Raw genomic sequence first — 864 nt, forward strand, 5'->3', positions numbered from 1 at the left:
TGCTGGAATATAAAGAAAGTATCTTGGGAAACTGTTCAAAAGCACCATGCAAAGCCTCAAGAACAGTGCAAAGGGGAAGGATAGAAAGAAAGAGGGGAGGAGGGGCCCGGCCTCAGAGGAGTGGGAATGAGTAAGCACCCGGGCCAGGAAAACTGTCCAAAGTTGAGCAGAGAGAGCGGAGGAATCTGGGGGTCCAGGTCTTACCCTTGACAAGAGCCCTCAAAACAATGGTCTCGAATTCCTCAGGGCCGTCCTCAGATGAATAGACTGTCAGCAGCTCCTTCCGGGTCATGATCCGCTCCACCTGCAGAAACCAAATTCCGCATCACCGGCCTCTCCACCGGGGCCCGGGCCACAGGGACACAGGGGGCCTCCGGACCTGGTCTTCCAGGCGCCCAGCTCCCTCTACTCCCAGAACCCTGGAGTCCAGGCCCCCAGGCCTCTCCTCCCTCAAACCCACGAGTTTGGGTCCCTGCTACCGTCTTCCCTTGGACCCAGGACTCCCAGCCCTCAGCAAGCACCCTCTTCTCTCCAGTCCCAGAGCTCAGGCCCCCAGCTCCCTCCCATCTCAGGATCGGGCCCTCCATGTCATACCTGGGCCTGCAGGACTTCAGGGTCCCCTTTGGGGAAGAAACGCCTAATCCGATCTCGGGCATCCCCTTGTCTGCCCCCTCCTCTCCCTGGAGCGAGAGTGTCTTCCAGGATCTCCGCCAGGCAGTCCGCAGCGCCCCCAGACCCGGCCACCAGGAGGCAGGGGAGCTGGGCCTGGGTGGCATTCTCTATCCGCTACAAGATAAAGGGGGGAGTTAGGTCAGGGAAGGGAGGGATGAAGGGATTCACCCCACCTGAAGTACAGGGCCCCGC

At 60.3% G+C, this 864-nt stretch overlaps 1 protein-coding gene across 1 annotated transcript; it reads right to left on the reverse strand.

Annotated features, from left to right (window-relative positions):
* Positions 1 to 6: 6 nt before the first annotated feature.
* On the reverse strand, positions 7 to 786 carry LOC102773505 (transient receptor potential cation channel subfamily M member 4-like; the record flags this gene model as incomplete). The annotated part of the gene is made up of 2 exons (XM_006777694.2): positions 7 to 304; positions 595 to 786. Coding segments are annotated over 2 exons (384 nt in total), but the record flags the coding sequence as incomplete, so codon positions are not given.
* Between the last annotated feature and the right edge of the window lie 78 nt (positions 787 to 864).

Source organism: Myotis davidii, unplaced genomic scaffold, assembly GCF_000327345.1.
Source record: "Myotis davidii unplaced genomic scaffold, ASM32734v1 C63365802, whole genome shotgun sequence".
Lineage (NCBI taxonomy): Eukaryota > Metazoa > Chordata > Mammalia > Chiroptera > Vespertilionidae > Myotis > Myotis davidii.